This window comes from Seriola lalandi, unplaced genomic scaffold (assembly GCF_002814215.2).
Source record: "Seriola lalandi dorsalis isolate HSWRI2012SDOR001 ecotype SW California unplaced genomic scaffold, Sedor1 jcf7180002054901, whole genome shotgun sequence".
Taxonomy (NCBI): Eukaryota; Metazoa; Chordata; class Actinopteri; order Carangiformes; family Carangidae; genus Seriola; species Seriola lalandi.
This window is the reverse complement of record NW_019525453.1, coordinates 4,731,865-4,749,287: the sequence shown is the minus strand read 5'-3', so window position 1 is coordinate 4,749,287 and position 17,423 is coordinate 4,731,865. Positions and strand designations below refer to the sequence as shown.

At 39.1% G+C, this 17,423-nt stretch overlaps 2 protein-coding genes across 2 annotated transcripts; one reads left to right on the top strand and one right to left on the bottom strand.

Annotated features, from left to right (window-relative positions):
- The first annotated feature begins 8,412 nt into the window (after positions 1-8,412).
- LOC111672506 (proteasome subunit alpha type-6) lies at positions 8,413-13,020 on the top strand. The gene is made up of 7 exons (XM_023429940.2): positions 8,413-8,589; positions 9,792-9,886; positions 10,642-10,723; positions 11,498-11,653; positions 11,874-12,052; positions 12,245-12,339; positions 12,812-13,020. The coding sequence occupies exons 1-7, from the start codon at positions 8,514-8,516 to the stop codon at positions 12,867-12,869; spliced, it is 741 nt and encodes a 246-aa protein (XP_023285708.1). The 5' UTR covers positions 8,413-8,513; the 3' UTR covers positions 12,870-13,020.
- Positions 13,021-14,498: 1,478 nt separating this feature from the next.
- On the bottom strand, positions 14,499-16,815 carry LOC111672507 (NF-kappa-B inhibitor alpha-like). Its single transcript, XM_023429941.2, has 5 exons — positions 16,509-16,815; positions 15,844-15,949; positions 15,510-15,717; positions 15,043-15,392; positions 14,499-14,936 (listed from the first exon to the last, which is right to left on the bottom strand). The coding sequence occupies exons 1-5, from the start codon at positions 16,739-16,741 to the stop codon at positions 14,907-14,909; spliced, it is 927 nt and encodes a 308-aa protein (XP_023285709.1). The 5' UTR covers positions 16,742-16,815; the 3' UTR covers positions 14,499-14,906.
- Positions 16,816-17,423: the final 608 nt, after the last annotated feature.

Below are 17,423 nucleotides of genomic sequence, written 5' to 3'. Positions count from 1 at the left end.
AACCCCCCCACCACCATCTTGAAACTAACTTAAATAATTATGTTAAAGGAAATGTGAATGAGTATGCAGTCTGTCTGAGCAGAATTTTCTTTGCTGTACAGCATGTCCTCCTGAACAGGGAACATTTCCTGCTTCTACTAATAATCTATAATTGATCTGAACTATAGGACTCACGCACCTACAGGAGGTATTTTGGCACCTCTCACCTAGTACACACTTACTTTTTACTTCCTCAAAATGAGACACGTACCTGAGTCAGTCAGACTTCTTTATGCTAATTCAGAGACAACAGACGCTCCACATAGGCTGGAGACATGCTGTGCGCATGTGCAAACACACACTAGTGGGAAATTCCCAGCAAAAATTCCACTCTAGCAGTCCTCTGTGAGCACATTCCTGCGTTTTTCATAACATCTCGCTGCTGAAATGAAAGTCAAATTTACAGTTGTAGGGCAGTTTTGAAGCTAGAGCGTACCCTCAATCGAGCAATAAATCTTACTAGACTGAGGATATTGCATGTAAGCTTATATCCCTGCTCGATTTCCTGGATGCAGATCTCTTTGAGAATGTGAGGGAGCATGAAAGAACAGGCAGGGTAGGCAGGAGGAGGAGGAGGAGGAAGAGACCACAGGGTTTAAGAGAAAAGGAATATTTTAGGTACCCTAAATGTAAAACCAGTAAGATATTGTCTCCTGATTCAAAAGATCACATCTCTACAAAGAGTTTGTGTTTGGCCAGAACACAAAATAGCATCATGACTAACCATCCAATGTACAGTCATATCAGCTGTATAATGATTGGGAACAGTTTTCTCATTCCAAATTCCCCTAGCATTCCCTGTAATGACTTCACAGCTAAATGTGGCTATTTATTTTTTAATCTTGTTTGACTATCTAAAATAACCAAATAAGATCTATGAGAGCATGTTTTCCATTTGTGGACAATGTGGACATTAAATTAATAGATACAGACGGGTGTGAAATGGGGGAATTTTCATAGGCGTGCAGTGGTGTGTAAAAACTGAGTCATGCTTTTTGGTGACTTGGATCTGTCCCGTCCAGTCCCCCCCCCCCCCCCCCCCCCCCCAGTGTGCCACAAGCATGTCCATTAAGCCGTGGTCTTGCTCCAGGATTGCTCAATATTTGATAACACAACAGTATCACTGTTCTTGTTGGTTAACATATTGGTTTGATGTATCTCTTTCATCATCGTGTGTATAATGGTCTAAAGCACAGTTGGTTTGGCTGCTGCTGCTGCTGCATGGTACAGTTGGCATTGCTACCATGCAGCAGGGTGTTTCCTCTCTTCTTAAGCCATTGGGAGATTACTGACTTCACTCTGTTATTACTGAAGCCACCATGCAGGAACTACTGGCCTCCAAAATTAATCTGTAGATGGATGTTCCAAGTTTTGCAGCAGCCAGACCCCCTGTACCTGGAAAATCTCCCCTGTTTCCAATTAAAAAATACTTCTTTTTTTCCCCCCTTTTGTTTAATAAGAAGTGCCACATTAATGTAGATAGGCTACCATGTTTCTCACTGCTGTGTATTACCTCTCAAAATTAACTATTAAAGCTGCAATATTTTTTGTAATAGCTATAGATCAAATGACTACATTGCTATGCCATTAGTGATTAGCTGGAACAAAATGGAGCAGCACAGTAGAAACTAATGCCAGTTACTAATGCTAGTTAGCAATGCTACAGTCAAGTGAAGACGTAGATAAGCCTGTTTCTGTTACATATTTAGAGCACATAGGAACATATTACATTTGGGGCTCCATACTATGCCACTAGCCATTAGCAACTTGCTAGTAAACAAAATAAGCGACTTAAAAAGTTAGATATAGCCCTATGAAACAGAAAAGAGGAGTGAATATATTTGTTGGGTGGTCCGAAGAACAACTGCAACTGCAAGTGGTGGACATTAGTCATCAACTAAAATGAAGGTGATAATATGTCAGTTTGTGTTTCCAGTTTGTTCCACTGAAAACAAGGGGCCTAAAAGTCTGTTGCCTTAAAAAAAAATCAACTTTTATGTATGCAGCATTCCTGAAAATGTGTTGAACTAAAAATCAACTAAAAAAATCAACTAAATAAAGTTGTTGCAAATAAGTGAGCTGTGTTTTGGAAGTTGAAGCCAGTTTTCTGGTTTGAGCTCAACAAAGTGAAAGCCTTAGGGCAAGGAGTAAAGTTGCAGTCGCTGTCAGTGTGTGAGTAAAACCCTGCATGTCTGGTTTGGAGTGCTATCAAATGATGGGCATTAAAGGTACACATAATGAGACAGTTCAGCATGAGGTACAGGGTGATACAGTGATCAAGGTATGAGGCACACAGCAGACAAAGCTTACCAGTAGAACCTGATAGTTAAGGCCTGTCTGAATACGCCTGCTGGTGTGTATTGAGAAACACTGTGCAAGGTTCACAGACTCAAAATACCAAGAAATACTTTGAAAAAGAAGAAGAGGTTTTGGGTTTCCTGCTGCCCTGTGGTACACCAGCGTGAGACATGTTTAAGGTTGTTTTTGTTGTTTGATGCCCCCCCTTCACTCACTCTTCACACTCTCCATTTTACTTCTGTGCACTAGACCCAGTTCTACTGTGGCAATGTGCATATGAAAAGCCTATTGTAGTTATAGAATTTAATTTAATCTATCCATCCTACAGGACAGCTTTGTGGTTACAGTCAGGGACAAGAGGAAGTACGTGGGAGTAAGCTGGCTGTCTAAAACAGCAATTGATCTCACCCACCATTCTGACATCCAGCCATGTGGGTTTCTTTGCATATTTGTATTTTTATATTACTTTACAAGCTGTGCACAGACAGGAAGGGCATTTATTTTGAATTAAAAGGCTCAGTCTCTGTGAATATCTATGTTGTGTCTGTCTCAGGGATTTAATGTGCAGGTTATTTCAGGGGCTTTTCTTTCATGAGACATTTATAGTAGAATATGTGGGTTAAAACCACAGATATCCCCCCTTCCATGCTGGTTCTGTTGTTACCACAGACACCCATTCTTGTATAGTTCACACAGAAAGGTCAGCTGATGAGGTCCCAGTCATCTTTTAGTCACCATTCATACAGTCAATTCAGACTCAGTTTTTATAGGAAAAAGGAGATGTTACAGCAAAGCAGATCGGTTCAAAGCAGGGACACAGTGGTCACCGTATTTTCTCTTTTTTGTGTCTCATTTAACCTTACTGTGCACTTCTTATTACCATCATGATAACCTTTTACCTGCAAAAGACACCTTTGGTGAGCTACAGCCTTGAAATACAGAAACCTTTTACAGGTTTTACAGAAACCTGAGACACAACATGTGTAGAAAAGCTTTATATACAGCTTTATCATACAGCTTTACGTCTGTCTGACAAAAAAGCAGAAAAAGCACATGTCAAAGCTTACAGTGCAACGGTAGACTAATAATAACTTGCATTCAGTTCTTGCCCTTGGCATCAGTTCAAGGAAACTGCAAAGTCAATACACCACATGACTAGGTTTAATGACCAATTTTCCATCTGAAATTCATCTGATTCAAACACTGCCCTATGGATATTTCAGCTGACTGTATGAGTATTGTGATGCATCAGCCACATTACATCAACATTTACGTTACTTCACACAGCACAAGACTCACGAGCCTTCACGGTCACATGGATCACAGCACCACTGCTGCCAACAGTCATCATGTACTTTTTATTATTGACCCACTGGTTTACGTGATAGACACCAACACTTCTGATGGGAAGTATCACTCAGCCTTTGAAAACATTTGTATAATTTCCTCTCAGGCTCTGGAGGGAGCTTTCCAAAAACTGAAAAGGAAGGAAACAAACAGACGTGGGAATTCAAGAGGCACTCAGAGTTCTAGTGAACGACAATACTGAGTAGAATTATGGAAAGAGTAGGATCAAGTGTTTTGGGAACTTGACTCATACTATGAACTAAAAGTCTACATATCTCAGCTGCATTGATTTTTATCATTGAATCTGTCTCTCAAAAGTCCCCGAAATCTATGAAACTTCTATACTAAATTATTGTATTACCCCCATAAATATTAAGTCTGTATTTTCTACAGTTTTCTATCAGTTTTACACTTGATTTAGCACTTAGTATAAGTCACAGTTACACTTATATGTTGTGATCAGATCTCAACATGCAAATTAGTGAGGTGGGATGGGCAGACATGTCAACAAACAGTGCTAGTGACGGGCCTAACTGATAATTAAACCATTTTCTTGCAAGTTGAAACTTGTTAACTACAACTACTACTTGTATTTAATTTATTTATATTTTTTGTGAGTTAGGTAACCTTTCACCTTACTCAGCAGATTTCTTTTTCTTAAGATTGTGATCACACTGTACAGATTAAGTGAGATCCAACGATAGTACAAGTCAGACCACCACCAGATGATGTCTGATCACGCTGCGCACTGCATGCATTTATACCTTGCGTTAATTTATTTTTATTTTTGTAGATAGGATATCCAGACACAGGTTGCATGTTAATGCCAGATGTAAACCCTCCAACCCCAGGTATGACATGAAGGAGTAAATTTGAATTTGCATTTTCTCTGCATTATTTCCTTCTTTTCTCTGACACAAATTTAAAATCCTGTATGATTTCTTGCATCCAGGTCTGACCTTGTATTTCTGCAGAAAGTAACTGGCAGTACCGCAGTTATGCAAGAGCTAAGTTGTGTTTTGCTTTCTATTCGAAGGTAAATAAGTCAGTCTTGTTTTTCCTCTCCTTCAGTCTCAGCGGGTCTCAACCCAGTATTTATCTGGAAGATCATGAGAGGAAGCTCTGACGGGAATTTGGTCATAAAAGGAAAGATATTACCTTAAGAGTACACAAGTGGAAGATGGACATGATGTGCCAAAAATAACGGCCAAGAGCTAAATTTCCTGGCAAGTTGTTCAGTAAATAAAAGGCTATTATAAAAAGTGAATTAAAGTAGACTTGACCTAGCTGGAAGCTGATCAACACATCGAAGGCCTAGATAAAGAGAAGCTGGGGTAACAAACGTTCAGCTGGAAACAATACAATACTGCGGAGTAAAGCCTTTCTACCCTCTCCACACTTATTGCGCATGTTAATTTGCATAAACTTCAATGTCACTACACCGTAAATATGTTCAAACTCTTCTGTCTCACTGTTATGCAACCAGTCCTGAATGACAAGACTCTATTTCATTTCATTCACATGACACGTTTGACATTTCAGTCTAATACCTTAATTTCCAAAACAAGCACAACAACACTAATTGCAACACACCTTGACTGTGAAACTGTGCTACTGTGCAACCACTAGGATGTTTGCAACATGACAAACCACTAGATAATTTACACGGAAGGACGTACAAATTCTAAAGAAGATTTCTGTCGTAAAAGGAAGCGAGCATGCAGCATTTTTATCACATACATGCTCTGTAGACTTATATCACTTTTGCATCACCCTACATTTAGTTCATTTTAGATAAGATGTTCCTAGAAGCTGCACACTGCATTCAGATTCTTAGAAACTTTGTGTTTATTGTGAGCAGTAAATATAATATAATATATAATATAATTCATATTTTGTGTTTTTGAGTTAAATTAGATTGTCTGCTTTATATGTGTATGCTTATACAATAAAGAAAAATGTACATAGTTGTTCTGGGCAGGGGGTTGGACAGAAACCCAGATAGAGAAGAGGGTGGAATACTCAAATAAAAACGTCAACAGTTATGGAAAGAAAGCTGTTAAAAATGATTTACACAAACTGAGTCAAAACTACTCTGTCTCATTTTAAGTTATGAGGGGTTTCAGAGAAAGAAGGCCTCATCATACTAATGTTTCCTTTATTACCTAACATCTAAACTTCTGTGCTTGGAAAACATTAGCCAGTGTGAGGCTTTGCAATGTGAAAATGTATTTTCATACATGGTGGAGATCCCCCCCCCCCCGTACTCCAAAGATCAGTCCCACGCTTCTTCTCTGAGACCCGTGGGTGGGGGTCTTTCTGGTTTCAAATGTGAATACAGTGTGCAAATGCTGCACCGATACAGTAGGAAAGAGCTGTGCTCTTGTGTAGAGTAAGAACTGAAGCTGGAGAAGAGAAAGAGAGAGCAGGGGTGGGGAAGAGGACAGGAAAGGGGGAGGAAAGTGAGAGGTATGAGGACAGAGGGGCATCGGTGGGGGTGGGGGGATGGCTAGGTTAGGTCTAGGTTGTGAAACATCAGAGCAAAGGATGCGCAGATGCTCCAGCAACATAACCTAGAAGCATTTTAAGGTTTTGCCTTTTAGCCATTTATTTAACTTAAAATACATTTGATAGATTGTTAATTAATTGATTGATTTATTCAAATTTTTGTAGTCTTGTATTCCTTTCACTGCATATATTGTGCTGTTTCTTTATGTATTTAATGTAAATCCTCACATAGTTGTGAGGTTTTAACATAAGCCCTAGATGGGTTTCTTACCTCACCTGCACATCCACTTCATAGAAAAACTATAAACAATGTATTTGTAATGTTTTATGTGTGCGAATAAAATCAGTCAATCAAAATTAGTGTCTTCATTTAAATTCTTAAACTCATACAATGATACAAACGTGTGTAAAATGATCCAAAAAATGCATATTTTGGAGTTACAATATCCATATTGGAAATCTATTTCTTTATCCCTCTGCAGCACCATTTAGTACTTGATGTTGTGAAGGAGTGAACAAACATTTAGCAATACTGGATTTTGCATATATTTCTTGATGATTAACTTGATAAAATACCTTATTGCATACATGGTGTGTAATTGTGTCATATTTGGTTCAGTGGTTAAATGCAAGTACTTTCATGTATGTCATCAATGATCACATCACAGACTGTATCGCTTTTAAAAATCGGATAATGACATGGCAACCAAAGATGGGGACTTTTTGCCATAAAACCATATGAGAACATTTTAAAAGAAATCGCTTGTTGGCATCGCAGACCTAAGATTCAACTGCTTATCTCTGATCATGATACCACTCTGAGTAGCTGTATGAGTCATTATCTGAATGTGTTAGTAACTTATAAAGAGGAAGCAAACATCCTCAGTTCAGCTGTATTAGCTACCTGGAGACAAAGGGGAAAATCCCAGATGACACATGCACATTTGCCGATTTTTTTCAGGAAGAAGGAAATAGGAATTGAATGCATTTCAAGTGATCCGTCAGTTATTTTGTTACACGAATTGAAAAAATTAAAAAAAACTTCTCATGTTCCATTTAAAAGGCAGGATTATCTTCCTGTGGCTTGTTATATGATGTAGAAAAATAAACCTGTGGTATGGGCCATGGCTGCTACTCTGCTTTCACTTTCTCACAGTGATATACAATTACAATTTTAGCTTTTAAATGCAGGTTATGAAGAAAAAGGAATAGTAATATAATAGCTAATGTATCAGTAAATCTTAAATCTTAAAAAACAAAATAGGCACTAAGGGCTGACAATAAACAGTAATAAAGTATATATACAGTATATATACAGTATGTACCACCTTTTTGAAACTTACAGTGGTCAACCCTTCTTAAGATATGTTAAAAAAGGTGTTGATTCAACTCCAAGGTGATTTTTGAGGCAGTAATTGGTGGTGGTTAATAGATGTTCTTGGAAAAATAGCATTAACAACTTACCATTCAGACCAAGTCCACTGACTCACCCGCCTCCTGTCACCACTAAAAGGCAAAAGTTAAATATTATAAGGTTCACATACACCAGAAATTGTGACTAATAGGAAAAGCAAATGTGTTACTTAAGATGCACCTTTCCAAGTGTTCCAGGAAGCCAGCATTTCACAGTATGAAAAGCACAAGTGTAAATAACAGAATGCATGATTGTCTGTCACAGAACAAGGCCATCGTTAATGTTATCAGTAATACCTGTGCTTTTCCTACTACAGTATGACAAGTCAGAGTGTGCCTATATCTTATGCTCAATCCCAATTTACACACTAAATGTATGCACTATATAATATTTATTCAGATCATAGTATAGTTGTGCAGTTGGTATAAAAGAAAGCAACATACTTACGTTGTGTTATATCTTAACATGAAATGAAAAAAATACTAATTATTTGTTTTTTCACAGATCCCATAACCAGTTGTTATTTGTTTCGTTTTTTATTTCAAATGTAAAATATACTAAAATAGCAAATAACTGTTCTGTAACAATCAAATAAGTGTAGCTAGTAGTGTAAAATTAATCTATATTTCCCTCTGAAACGTAGTGGAGTATAAATCAGCAATAAAAGGAAATACTCAATACCTCAAAATTGTCCTTGAGTATAGTTCTTACTTATTGTAGTAGTACTTGAATACTTCTGAGACACAGCACGATAGTATTATATCACCATGGAAACGAAGCAGACCTCTCACACCGGATGAAGTTCCGGTGCCTGCAGTTCAACTTCCGGGTGGAAATATTGTGCATGAAGTAAAATCTGCTTGCAAATTCATTTGGACGAACTTCTCGGCCAACTAAACCGTGTAAAATGTCCCGAGGCTCAAGTGCAGGGTTTGATCGACACATTACCATCTTCTCTCCGGAGGGAAGACTCTATCAAGTCGGTCAGTATGTGGATGTGTTCAGACAAAAGCCGGTTCGAAGGTTCACTTGTTTGCTAGCTAGCTAAATGCCCTGTCATGGTTCGCCTAGCTTGGCTTCTAGCTATTAAATAACACCCCGCCAAAGCGAAAGTAGTGTCATATACAACCATTAAAGTTTTACTTATGCCGTGCGAATTGTTATTTTACGTCTATTTTTCCGGTAGTAGCATTAAACAAAGCAGAGCGAATCAAAATAGCTAGCTGGCTAGTAGGGTAATTAGCATGGTTAGCATTGCAGTCAAGCAAGCTGATTCATTGCTCAAAGTGTCAACTTGCTACTGAAGCAAATGTTACGGTTCTGGAAAGTTTTTAAAAAACTTTGAATAAAATTAACTTTATCATGATAGCATTTTGTCGCAGTCGTCCCAGTGTTATGTATTTTTTAAGTGTTACGGCAAGAAAATCCCCTTTAAATTACGCTGGTTGTATGTTTTGCAGGTCGGTTTTAGTTTATGAAATTGATCTAATCTCTTCTTAAACTGAACTGGACATGAACAGGACTATTGTCGATGTCATCTAATCAACAACAGTTAGGAGACAGATCCTGAAGTTGCTCCACAAGCAGCAATAAACAAAACAAATCATTTTAAATTTGCTGTAATAATAATAAATCCCCTTCAGCCATAAATTAAACAGGTAACCTTAATTTGGATGCAGCATCTGATGTTGTCAGTAATTCAGTATCAGCTGACCAATCAGATCACACCTGAACTGGTTGTCCCAAGTTTTCTGCTGAGCAGTCTGTTGGTGTATTGACTCTACTCTCCAAAGAGGTGAAAACTCCAGCAACACTTGCAGTAAACAGAAGAACTTTATTAGAACAATGCATATCAGCTTTTGGCTTGTGGTCTTCATCAGGGTCATGATGGCCTACTCTAATGATGGCCATCATGACCCTGATGAAGGCCACAAGTCAAAACACAGCAGTCTAATAAAGCTCTTCTGTGTACTACAAGTGTTGCTGGACTTTTCGTCTCTTTGAACTTTTTCCTTAGATGAAGTAGGTGAAGTTGTGCCAGAAACCTTTCTATGTTTCTACACCACTTGACTCTACTTTTCAAAATTATTGAATGCTGTGCTTGTTTATTGCTATTCCCTAACGTTTGTTACTGTTGTCAGATGAACATGTGTCAGATGAACATGTATTGTCTGCTTATTTGCAGAATATGCTTTCAAGGCCATAAACCAAGGTGGACTCACATCAGTAGCAGTCAGGGGGAAGGACTGTGCGGTTGTTGTAACACAGAAAAAAGTACCGGTGAGTTGATATCAGGTTGTCCTTTTCATTACATGATAGTGCTGAGTTCACATAACTCACAGTGCCAGCACTATCATGCCACTGTGACAAGGTGCATCCTCCTGCATTCATGACAGTTGGTCCTTTTTCCTAATATGTGGCAACATCCATACTGATATTATTTATTAGTTATACATGAGAAATGTGTTACTGTGTTCTTCAGTTTCTTTCTACTGGAGAATCTTAATCTTCTGTGAAAATATTCACATTTTATATTCAGACTATATTTATCATGTTTAAAAACACATCAGCTATGTAGTTTGTGTGAAAAAAGTAGAAATATCGCTAGATGTGCATCATGTTTTTAGAGGCCAAAATGTGCTTTAATATGTTAAATTGTTTACTTTCTCTATTGCTTATAATGTATAGTCTCTTTATATCATGCGAAATTTATATTATATGAAAATAATACTTTTTTTATTTTCAGAAATATTTTCTCTCTGATAAGATAGAATTTTGATGACCGTATTTATTTTATTCAGTTTTCATTGATATCATTCTGTATTTGTATAGCTGTAATTGTATTAACACTCTTGGTTATTTGTATCTCTGAATGTTTACAGAGGGTGTGATATTTATTGATATTTAATGGATCCTGCATGCATTCAGATCACTGGAATACCCATAGAACTAATTAGTTTGAGGAGTCAAGTAAATCTTTTGGAAATGTTGAGGCTACCATCACATGTTCAATGTTTATTTCTTCTTTGAAACAGGACAAGCTTCTGGATGCCTCCACAGTGACCCACCTTTTCAGAATAACAGATAATATTGGATGTGTAATGTCTGGGATGACAGGTGAGAAAAAGACTTATCTTTATACAATGGAGGTAACCAAGACATTTAACGCTGTCTGTTATAGATCATTAGAGTTCATTGTTTTAGGTTATAAATCCTGCATTTTATCTGTTTTTATGTTAATATAAAAACTTTAAAAATCGGATTAGGTGGCTTATCTGGTAGAGCTCATACCACAAAGGCTTAGTCCTAACTGCAGACTTTCCAGTCTCTCAGTGTAGATATCCAAATAAAGGGAACAAATGCCCCCAAAAAATCTGAAATACACAATTCTGGGTTAAAATTTGATTTTTTTGTAAAAATACCATTGTCAGCACAGACAGTCTGTGGGATTTCCATTTCTTTTCTTCTCACTCAGAGGGTGCATACTGAGCAGCTCCTTGGCATTTTCCTCCCATTCTTCTCTTTACTTCGGTTGTCAAAGCGTTTTCTGAAGCATTCTGAGAGTTGCTGATTTAGTATAAACTTCACTGGTTAGCTCAGAAGACACAGCAACTTTTCAGTAAATGGGAACAATGGGAAAACCGGTTTAAACCCAATTTATCTTTATTTAAACTCATACATCATTTGACCTTTCTGTTCTCCCCACTCATGGCTTTTACTGTTGCTGATGGTTCCTCTTTCCGAACAACGGTTATTTTTGTCATCAGAACTGACTTTCTATGGATATTAATATTTACTTAAACATTGCATTAAAGATTTGAAGCACCACTCTGACTGTGTGACAGTTCAATGGATTTTATGAAACAAATTGCCTACTTTTCTCTCCTGCAGCTGACAGCAGGTCCCAAGTGCAGAGAGCTCGCTATGAGGCCGCTAACTGGCAGTACAAGTACGGTTATGAGATTCCAGTGGACATGCTGTGTAAGAGAATTGCTGACATCTCACAAGTCTACACGCAGAACGCTGAGATGCGACCACTGGGCTGCTGTATGTATTGATTTTTTTTAATTATTAATTTATTTTTGGGAGGGTGTCAAATTCAAACAACATGGAAATTCAAGCTGACGTAGGATAAAATAATTTAATTTGTTTTTGCATTTCAAATGTTTCCTGACATTTCATCTATTTCTTGAATTGTCATATTAATAATTAACACAGAAGCCAAGTCTCACTGTCCTTCTCCTCTCTGGTGCCTGTGAACCTGCAGGTATGATTGTGATCGGAATAGACGAGGAGCACGGCCCCCAGGTGTATAAATGCGACCCCGCAGGCTATTACTGCGGCTTCAAGGCCACTGCTGCTGGAGTTAAGCAGACAGAAGCCACCAGCTTCCTGGAGAAGAAAGTGAAAAAGAAACTGGACTGGACTTTTGAGCAAACCATTGAGGTATGCATAGTCTCGTTATGCTGATGTAGCGCAGGTAGATAAGGAAGGAGTATGAATGTGAAAGTAACCTTAGAGGTGGTTTCCAGCTGTGTGGCTTCTGATTTTGTTTCCGTCATTGTCATAGCAAGTAAATTATTAAATGATATAATAAAGACATCATAAACCTGATCTTCCCCTTTTTCTCCCCTTCAGACGGCAATTTCTTGTCTGTCAACCGTTCTCTCCATTGACTTCAAGCCCTCTGAGCTGGAGGTGGGCGTTGTCACAACGCAGGACCCAAAGTTTAGGTAAAAGGCTAGGAGTACATGATAATGTAGCAAAATGTTTGTGGTGATTACACTCTGTAAAATGAGATGAGCAGCTACCAAAATAATTTCTTATGTTTTTTTAAAGAGAGAGGGAGACTGTTTTCACGAACATATCAGCCCATGTTGTAACATGTGATCATTCTCACTGTAGTATGTTGGTAACAGTTATTTTCATCATCAATTAATCAATTCATTGTCTCTAAAATAACATAAAACTGTCATCAACTGTTATAACTTTTCTCTTGTACTCGGATCTCTACAAGATATTCAGTTTATAGTTTTATATATGGCACAGAAAAGCATCAAATACTCAAATTTGGATGAATCTAAACTAACCCTAATTTTCTGTTAATCAACAAACCAATTTATCAATTGTTGCAGCTCTAGTGAGGGTCAAAACAGATTTTGTACATGAAAATCATTCTGTTTAATTGTTTTTGTTTTCCTCCAGGATTCTGACAGAGACTGAAGTGGACACCCACCTGATGTCCTTGGCAGAGCGGGACTGAGCGAGCAGAGACGTGTCACCCGTTGGATTAAGTTAGAGCATGATGGAATATGCAGTTCCCAGAAGGAGGCCGGTGTTATCTTTGTTTGCTGTACATTTACCCCCACTGTTTCATTCAACAATAAAAAAAAGTTTTTGGAGTAAAATAACAATTGTCCTTGATATATATTTACTGCTTATTGTGGAGCTTGTGATTTCTCTGCACATGGAGGTGTTTGCATTTCTCCAAATTTAATTTTTTTGCATCACACAACAGACTTAGACTTACTTATTAACCCCTGGCCTCGTGAACTAATTCTTTTAGTTTCATCAGCTGTGTTTTCATCTGTCAGTTGAGTTTAGTAGCAGGGGGAAATGTTTATGGAAACATGAGCGTGTGCAGAGCTCTACCTCTGAGCTTCCTGTTGTGGCTCAGTGCACTAAAGATCACATGAGAAACCTTGGTGGTGTGCAGAGGTTATTTTACTACACACTGAATGGTGTAGACCTGATTTGACCTCATTTTCTCTACATTTTTGGCTCTTCTTCTTTTTCTTTTCTTTTTTTTTTTTTTTTACACACACACACCTGTAGCATGTCAGAAATAGATTTCTTCAGCTTACCGGATATATCATACAGCACGAGTAGTTTCTCTTTGCGAAGGGAAAATTTGTTCCCCATGACAATTCAGAGTGGTTTTGACAAAGCTGGGGGGGGTTAAGCATTCTAGTCAATGACCCTGTCCAGCTCAGCTTTGAGACACTTTTGTCATTACCAATGATCAGAAATGATGTTAACATTTCATCGGCTTAGATCATTTCCCATCAGTCACATCCCATCACTTCTAGTCCCCCTAACTTCCCCCTGCGCTCAGAATTGGAAACAAATCCAGATAAAGTATGATTTTTATTATCCCAAATGTAGTCATAATTTTTGGAACTTTTTTTTTAATAATTAATGTTTACATCTCTTATGTAATTTCCACTGTGATTAAGAATCAGCAACCTGCTCCTTGGCCCTTGGAAACCCCCTCTGCAGTCCTGTACAGTTAATGTTTACAGCCCTGAGGGCAATAACAGAACACCATATACACAGCTATTAAACCTAATCACTCAGACATTTTCAGATAAGCGTTGGCTCCAGCTTTACTTCATGCTGGGAAATAAAGCAAATGATGCCCATTATTTCAGGTAATTCCTGCCTGAAAAACAATAAAGTTTCATAATCATTTAGACAGGAGTAATACTAACTCTCGAGGCACGTTTTCCCATTTTTGTCTAAGACATTTCCTCCTTACAAAATTTCCTTGGTAGTTCTACCCGTTGCCAGTTCCTCGTTGCTATTCAGCAGTAGTTCCAGGGCAGGGCGGAATATTTAAGTACATTATGTTCCTCTTATGCTGCCCAGGGACTTTCAACGCAGTGACTCAGAGACCCGGTGACCTCGCCCCAACAAGGAAATCCCAGACTGTTCCAAGAGTCTGAGTGTGATCGTTTTTCTCTGTTTATGTTTCACAAGTCTGGGTGATGACGCTCTTCTTCGTCACTTTTTGTAAGTGAGAAATGCTTCATGTTCAAAAACAGATGGTAAAAAAGTCGTGACATGTAAGGAAATTAACCTATGCAAAGTGGAGGAAACACACCAGTCATAGTTCTTTATATTCATAGACTTCTTTTTATTCTGAGCATTTTTTGTTAATAGTGTTTAAATCCACACTCATATGTACAGGTAAGAAAATAATATCTCTGTATTTACAATATATTACAAGTCTGGTATATACACATCAATATATATTTATACAGTATACAGAAGGACTACATGGAGGTCATGGTCTTGCTGTTTTGTGGTTCTTGGCAAAGAGTTCTGTGATGCAGACCGGCTTTGACCTCACTGGACGCCATCTTCATTCATGTTTGTGATCCCAGGGCCAGCACCTGTGGACTTGGACCTTGGACGGGGACAAGCAGGCACTGATTTGTCCCTCGTTGGGGGCCGTGGCTGGGGAAACCCAGTAGCAGCTTCACTGTCGTTCATACCAGCGGTAGAGAGGTGGTTCCGTTTACTTTCCGAACTTTATGTCGTCATACAGCTGTAGGGGAGAAATTAAAAAAATCGTTAGGAAACCATACTTTAAAGTCATGATTATATGAAATATTTTCTTATAAGAGCTTCATAATTCTGAATCAGATACTGACCTCATCCTCTGACAGGTCCAGGTCCTCCATATCACTCTCATCTGAGTCACTTTCGGGCAGCTGCCTCAGCTCCTGCGGCGTCTTCTCATACAGCTGGCACCGAATCTCTTCGTTCTGGCGCCCGTACGTGAGGTGGTATGCCGTGAAGCCGCCGTAGTTCAAGCAGTTAACGTCGGCGCCGAGGTTGAGGAGGCAACGGACCAGCGTGGGGTTCTGAAGATCCACGGCCAGGTGGAGTGCCGTCCGTCCACTGCATTGTTCCTGTGCGTTGATGTCTGCACCCAGCTTAACAAGGTTTTCCACCAATGAAATGTAGCCATTAATAGATGCCAAGTGGAGACAGTTGTGTCCTGGGAGGAGAAAATAAAGTTCAGTTATAAACCAAATTTAAGAAACAGGCGCTGCCACAGTGAAATAAAACAATCTTTGTGTGTAAGAGTTTTGTTTCTTTTTTTTCTAATACTTACCATTGTAGTTGGGGAAGGACAGGATGGAGGTAAGGTGGCGCTGGCAGTTCTGGGTAATGACACCGAAGCAGGCGAGGGAACCCCTCTTGCAGGCGATGTGGAGAGCCGTGTTCCCACTGTCGTCAGCCAACTGTGGGTCGCAGCCGGCCTTCAGGAGTTTCTCCACCAACTGGGGCTGCTCTGTGATCACTGCTAGATGGAGGGCAGTCTGGGGAGAGGAAAAAAAATGGATATTTCATTATTATTATATTCCACTTTTCATGTGTGTTCTGAAGGCGAAGAAAGTTTTTATTCATCTGAAGATCAATCATTTGTGTTTTATTTTGGTTGTTACCTGTCTCTGGTGGTTCTGTACGTTGAGGAAGGGGTGATTGCGAGACAGCTTGATCATCTGGAGGGCATGATCAGTGGCTTCATGAATGACGGCCAAGTGGAGAGGCCTGAGGAGAGAAACAAAAAAAAGATGGAGGTTAGTTAAAATGATGCTTTTCCAAAAAAAAAAAAAAAAATTACACACAGAGGAAGTGGTTCCAGCCAAATAAGAAAGAACAAAGCCTGAGCAGTGGAGCGTTTCGCAAGAATGGAGTTTTGTCGGGTTATTTCCACCAGTTGTGGTTTGACACATCTGATGCTTTATCAGTTACTGGCAGCAGGCCAGGGACTTTCCTGAACGCGCAACGCGGACTTTAGCCCCGCCCAGACTGCTCTCTCAGCCAAAGTACACACACACTCACGCACACACAGACAGACACACACACACACACCAAGTACGCGCTGTGCTATACACACACACACACACACTTTTTTTTTTTTAAAGGCCACTTGTTTTCGTGCAGCTTTCATGCAGCTTTTCATATCTTTCCAGTGCATTGAGTTTAAAGTTTAGATGCTACGCACTTGTGCAAAACTCCCATTGAATATAAGCAGAATTATTAAACTTGCAAATGCGTAACTGCAGTATTCATTATCTACAAAAAAAACCTAAAAAAAAACACTTACGTGTCACCATCGTCAGTCACTGCATTTCTCCAAGGCTCATATTCCTCTGTGGTGTGCTCGAGTGTGTCCACATTCATCTCCTCAAACTCGTTCACCAGCTCGTCCTCTTTCAGGGAATCCAGGCCGCTGTCAAAACGGTCCTCGTGGCAAGGCAGCGTTTTCCCGTGTTTGGGCTCCATGTTGTCGTGGTTATAATCCATTTGGTTGTGGTTCGAAACTCTGTGCACGTCCATGGTGACTTTGCGACTCTGACAAGAAGCAGACACGTCTATGTGTGAATGTTGGGGCAGAGTGGTGCAGCTGAGGGAGGCGCACTGGGTTTTGTGCGCTCGCGGGGCGGAGCCTTGGCGGGGATTTCCACTTGACTTATCTTTGAAAAAAGCAAGGGAAATCACACTGAGCTGTGCTTTTGTGAAAAAAATCCCCCCCTAACAGACTCAGAATGAAAACTTGTAGTTTCCTATTAGACACCTATTTTCACCTGTGATGTAGGTTAGGGGACATTATTTATTTCAATGAATGAGACATGATGGGCATGAATGAGAGAGACATCCCCTGACTGGCTCTTGAAGAATTCCCTTCTGCACTGGGGAAATTATCTTTTTTTTTAAGTGGCTAACCAAAGTAGCATTGCATATTTTCCATTGGCCTAATTGGCCAGACTTAAATTAGCTTTAAAGAGAAACATCCAAGTTTCCAAAGTGAAGTAGAATTCAAAATTTACACTGAATATGAACCTGCACCTACACTATCAACCACATTGTCTTATCATATAACTGCTATGGAGTCTGTGGTTGTCCTTATCATACAAGAGATAAATGTAATTTTACTTGCAAAGCACATTAATATTTTTGCTTCTCCTCAACATTAGCTACAGTCTCCTACATATGTAAATACCACAATTTATGAAGTAAG